The sequence below is a fragment of the Pseudonaja textilis genome, chromosome 2 (assembly GCF_049901715.1).
Source record: "Pseudonaja textilis isolate UNSWEBS1 chromosome 2, rPseTex1.2, whole genome shotgun sequence".
NCBI lineage: Eukaryota > Metazoa > Chordata > Lepidosauria > Squamata > Elapidae > Pseudonaja > Pseudonaja textilis.
Genome location: NC_141991.1, coordinates 75,793,932 through 75,799,708, shown reverse-complemented (window position 1 = coordinate 75,799,708; position 5,777 = coordinate 75,793,932). Strand labels below are relative to the sequence as shown.

The 5,777-nt window shown below is 40.3% G+C and overlaps 1 protein-coding gene across 1 annotated transcript; it reads right to left on the bottom strand.

Annotated features, from left to right (window-relative positions):
- Window positions 1-837: 837 nt before the first annotated feature.
- On the bottom strand, window positions 838-4,022 carry HNRNPA0 (heterogeneous nuclear ribonucleoprotein A0). Its single transcript, XM_026696525.2, has one exon. The coding sequence runs from the start codon at window positions 3,181-3,183 to the stop codon at window positions 2,239-2,241; it is 945 nt and encodes a 314-aa protein (XP_026552310.2). The 5' UTR covers window positions 3,184-4,022; the 3' UTR covers window positions 838-2,238.
- Window positions 4,023-5,777: the final 1,755 nt, after the last annotated feature.

Here is a 5,777-nt window from a genome sequence, read left to right as displayed (position 1 = left end):
CTACCTTTATATCAAGCCTAGAATAAAGCATTTTAAGGGCCTGAAAAGTCAGAAGGTTATTATACAAATTATAGCTACAAGGCAAATAATTTTTAAAAGCCAGTTTTTGTTCTAGGCAAGGGTCCCAGAGATCTGACTTCAGTAGTACCTTATCTTCCCTCAAAAGATAAAGGCACTAAAATTTAATGAAATAACCAGAATAGTTTTTATTCAACATGGTTAGGCCACCTACTCCAGTTCTAATTTGCTTCAAACTGTTTCAACCCAAGATTTTTTGTACAGCGTAACTTTTAATTTTTTTTATATTTTGTTAAATCTAGAAAATTGAATGTATTGATGGATAAAGTATGTGTAGTTCTAACTGAATTAGAACTTTGCTAAGGCTTATGTAGAACAAAGCTGCAGATAATTTAATCAATTTCCATATCACACTGAACCAATATTTGCTGTAGAAATCAAATTTACAGGTGTACACATAGAAGTGTAGGGCATCAAAGTAAGCCAACTTATTGTTATTTCAATTTAATATCACTGACCTTTCAGAGTAAATGATACTAAAAATGTGTATTCAAAGACACATCAGGACGTTCAGTAGCTAGCTCCTATCTTCAATCATGACTATCACCTATTAAAAATTATCGAACTTTATTTAATGAAATCTACTGGGTCAAATAAACTTTTAAAATATAACCTATTTTGTCTTTAACACCTCAGTTCTATGTAAAATTTTGATTTAGCAAATGTTGAAATATAAAGCAGCTCAAGTAAAATACTTTGGTTGAAATCCTAATATAAAATCAATATTTTAGTCATTTCATACATACTCACTGAAGCATGTGAAGAATTCAATTCTTTATTTGCAATATTCATAACTATTCTATATTTCTATTCAGGAAGTCAGTTTCTGTCTAGAACATTGTTAATAGAACAACAAACGTTAATTCTACTATGTGAAAGGGCTACAAATACATCAAGCAGACTACAGAAATTTTGATTTACAATTGGCCTAAGTTACTGGCTCATTTATTGTTCGCTGAGCACAAATTTTAAAAATTGAATACTTAAATTGGTCAATCAATAATTTTACTTTTTTGTATTTTAGCCAATCTATTTTATTGGCATGTTAATTTAACTCCGGCCATCTAATGGTCTACAATCCTGAGAGCCAATTTATTTTAATAAAACTTACACAAGTCAACTAGCCTGCCAGTAGATGGCACTCTATTTAATACTTGGCTTTTTTAATAAGAACAATTAAGATAGTATCCAATTGAAATGACTTCAATATGCAAACAAAATATTTATAAGGGAAAGCATTTTCCCCTTTAAAAATGGATTGTTACAGACAAGCCAATAAATAACACAATGTGAAACTACGAAATCTGACATTTTGAACATGTATATATAAAAAAGCACATGCTTTAAATGTTAGAACATTTTCCCTATATAAAAAAACAGACCAACTGTGTTTGCAAGGCAAATGCCCAACTGCAAAACTGTGGATGTAGAATAAGGTATTTTAACCAACTTCATCCACCAACATATTTCAAAAACTGGCACAAACTCTTTAGCAGTAAGAAAACCAATGTAGTGAGGCAGCAAGAGTTGGGCTCTTTACTTGAAATAAAGCAGTATTTTAAAACTCATGTAGCCACTTAAGCATCATTAAGTTTTACTGGCTTAAACTTTTGTTTGAAATGTACGGAATGAACCCTAGGAAAAAAGACATGTAAAGGTCAAAGAACACAATGATTTATTTAAAAAATAAAAATGTAAAAACGATTTAACCCCTTTTACAGCGATGGAATCATTGTAGAAAAAAATGTGTAGATATTCCAAGTCCTTACAAAGTTAATTCCCTTTCCCTCCCAAGTTTTACTTCAGAATCATGACTTTCCCTCCCAACCCAATAAACCAAAATTAAAACAATATCTTGTTCCTAGTATAAAAAACGACTAATGTCCAAGCAATAAAAAAATAGAGTCCATCAATGACTAACACAAAATCGTTGTGTGAAAAGACCCAGTACATCTTCAAGAAAGTGACACAGGCAGCAGAGCGACCCCACCAGGAACATTCGAGATCTGCTTCGCATTACTGGAACCTTTTTGTATGAAGGTGCCTTTAGGCGAAGTGTAGGGGAAGTATTGAAAGCCCGGCCCGGCCCGGTACAAACGGAGAACATACTCCATGCAGACAAAAGTAATGTCCCCCAGAAGGATCGGTGGGAATTCCCGCTTAGAAAGAGCCGCCTCCATAACCTCCCCCGCCATAACCGCCTCTGTATGGTCCACTGTTACTGCGGGGGCCCCAGCTGCCGCCACCGCCTCCACCTGCACCGCCGCTCTTCATAGGGCCGTAGGACGACTGGTGTTGGCTGTAGCTGCCGAAGCCGCCGTACCCGTTGCCATAGTCGCCGCCGCTGCCACCTCCGCCGTAAGAGCCGCCGCCGTACGAACCATAGCCGCCGCCTCCTCCTCCTCCTCCTCCTCCGCCGCCGCCTCCTCCTCCTCCATAGCCTCCGTAACTGTTGTAGCCGCCTCCTCCTTTGGAGAGCCCATTATGGTCCCGGTTGCCGGCACCTCCGCCCCTTCCTCTTCCCCGTCCGCCCCAACTCGACCTGGAAGAGCCGCCGCCTCCTGCTTGGATGTCTTCTCTCGGCACGGCCTTCTTGACCTCCACCCGATGGCCCTGAATGGGGTGGAATTTGACCACGGCCGCCTTGTCAGCGGCGTCGTGGTTCTGAAAGTAGACGAAGCCGAAGCCCCGCTTCTTGCCGCTCTGCTTGTTGGAGATTATCTCGGCCTTTTCCACGGGGCCGAACTGACTGAAGTGTTCCACTAGGTCGTTCTCCCCCAAGTCCCCCTTGAGGCCGCCGACGAAGAGTTTCTTCACTTTCGCGTGAGCGCCGGGCCGGGCGGAATCCTCGCGGGAAACTGCCCTTTTCAGCTCCACCACGTTGCCGTCGACAGCGTGCGGGGAGGCAGCCATGGCGGCATCGGCTTCTTCCACAGCCGAGTATGTGACAAATCCGAAGCATCGGGAGCGCTTGGTTTGTGGGTTGAGCACAACCACACAGTCGGTTAGGGTCCCGTAGGCCTCGAAGTATTCTCGCAGCCCAGCTTCCGTCGTCTGCACATTCAGGCCGCCAATGAACAGCTTACAAAGCTGGGAGTTTTCCATGCCGGAGACGCGGCCGTCACACACCTCCTCCTCGCTGCTGCTACCGCCGCCGGTAGGGGGCAGCTGCCGCCGGACAAAAATCGACAGGCGCTACGAGGCAATGTTCGTGGTGGGACAGGTCGGCCCAGATCCACCGGCAGAGAACGGGGAAAGGGGGTGGGGAAAGGAAACGTACAAAATGGCGTCTACGACTTCTACTCCTCCTCAGGCGCGCTCGCAGCCAGCCACTGGTGCCCACACAAAGGAAACGCCAAAGGGCCCGCCTTCCGTGGCAGTGCGAGACACACCTCCTTTCCTGGAGTACCGACTGAGCCAACAACCGTCCGCCATGGCCTTCTTACGTTACCACTGAATGATAGATCCCAAAGCCAATCAACTTTACCGTCCGAGCGACGAGGCGCGTTTTAAAAACTTTGAGGCGGAGTGAATCCTTTAATTGACGCCCGGAACGAACCTATCACATTCTGCTTTAAGCAGCCGCGCATGAAACAAGCGGTTACGTACTGAGCCGAAATCCAAAGGAGACAAAAGCCACGCCGATACGCCCATGGCCAAAAGCGTCAGCCAATAAGCCAGCCCGCTTGAAAGCGCGCGCTTTCTCTTAGAGCGCTCTCTTCTCCCTTGGGCGGGGTTGATAGCGCAACGAAGATAACGAGGTTTATTTGAAAGATTGAGCTCGTTTGGCCGTTATCTGACGTCGCGCTCTGCATTTCCCTAGACTCCTTCCGAGCAAGCTTTACGAGTTGAGGCGCTAGTAGGAGAGCAAGATTGTGCATGAAGGAAAGCGAAAGCACCTGCATTCACCAAAACATCCACATTAAGGCCGTGCCTGTATTAAATCAGCTAAAAACACATAACGTACAATTATTGTTCAGCTTTTCGGAAAAAATAATTCCATGAGGGGAAAAAAGAGGCGGGAGGGATACAGTTGGATCTTTCTCAACTAAAATGGTAGAATTTGACAAGCATACAAATTCTCTTCCCAAAGGTAAAAAAAATAATCTTCCAAAACTTAGGTTAAAGAAAGACTCAAAATTTAGAGGAAGAAAAAAAAGTTTATATGGAAATTACATTTTGAAAAAGATACTTCCTTTTCAATATTTACTCAGAATATTGAAGCTAATAACGATTTGTCTAATATACTCGTTTTTATACTTGTATATTGTAGACTTATTATAAATACATGACTGATACCTGATTATGCTCACCTTCCATTCCAGTTAGTAATGTCAAGAAATATAGATAAAGGTAGTAATAAATGTTTAACTCCTCTACATGTAATTTATCTAAATGATTAGATAATCTGTTATTAAATTTATCTAAATTAGATTATCTTATATTTCAGGTTGATTATAGTGAGGCAAGTTTCTTGTTCACAACATTAATTAAAATTTTGTCTTCTGTTTATTTGTCATGCATAAAGCAGAAAATTTCAATGCCCCCAATAAAGAATTTTTATTTCAGTTGTATGCTGCCAAATCTGACACTCTGGTGGCTTGCATCACTGAAACCATAGAAGTTACAAAGGAAAGGAGTTTCAATTTTATAAAGGAATATTGGAACAAAAAAAATTGTACAAGAGAAAAAGCTACTCATTACTCAATATATGCATTTGTGGCATCAATTCCTAAATGTCCTGCAAGAGAACTCCATTTTATTTATGTGTTTGTCAAATTTTTATATTCACCCATCTCACACAAAGTAATTCTAGGTGGAATTTTAATCAGTTTCAACAAGGTGAAAGTCTAGCTTCTGAGGAAAAGCTGGTCTACAATGAGTAATATATTCTAATTAGCCTCAGTCTTCCTTACGAAAATGGGATGCCACCAGCATTTTCTCCTAGTAAAGTCACAAAGCAGATCAGTTTTTTAAAAAATAAAAATAAAAAGTGTAAAGAAGAAAATAAAAAAGATTATATATTCCAATATTACTTCCAATATTAATCACAAAAAGTAAAAACAAATTTGATAACTTCACCCTACATAAGGGTGAAATATCTCTTCTATAACCCATCCCATATCAATATGCAAGTCCATAAATTTAGTCCTAGTGCTGCCTCAAAATTCAGGCATCTTAAGTGTGCATGGAGCTGAAGATCAATTCCCTGAATTTGGGAGATAAAACACCTTTACCTTTGCAAAGGGGTTTCTTCGGACCCCTGAAAATAAGAATCACCAAGTGATTCAGACAAAACAAAAAGCCTTAGTAGGGGGAGGGAGGGTTCAAGTCTTTTTATATAGTACAGAAACAAATGATATATAACTTTCAGTATATGTGATACGTCAGCAAGTAAATGATTTTTTAAAAATTGCATGTGAAGTTTGAATAATAGAAAACATTGCTTCTAAATAGCACCAAGGGATAAATTTAGGGGTTATATTACTTTTTCCCAGCTAGGTTAGTATCTTTCTTGAAAGTTGCAAGTGTACTCAAGGACTTTCGGAATACTCTATTTGTTGCTGATTTTGGCATACCAAAACATGTTTTCTTATAGAGAAGAGCCTTGGACTACAATGTTAAAAGTAGTAATATCACCTTTTAAAATGTTAATAAGGAAGCCTAAAATTTGAGGCAACAAAATTTTGCTTTATATT

Bases quoted from the DNA above. Each gene is read 5' to 3' on its own strand.
- HNRNPA0 (XM_026696525.2), bottom strand. From the start codon at position 3,183: ATGGAAAACTCCCAGCTTTGTAAGCTGTTCATTGGCGGCCTGAATGTG.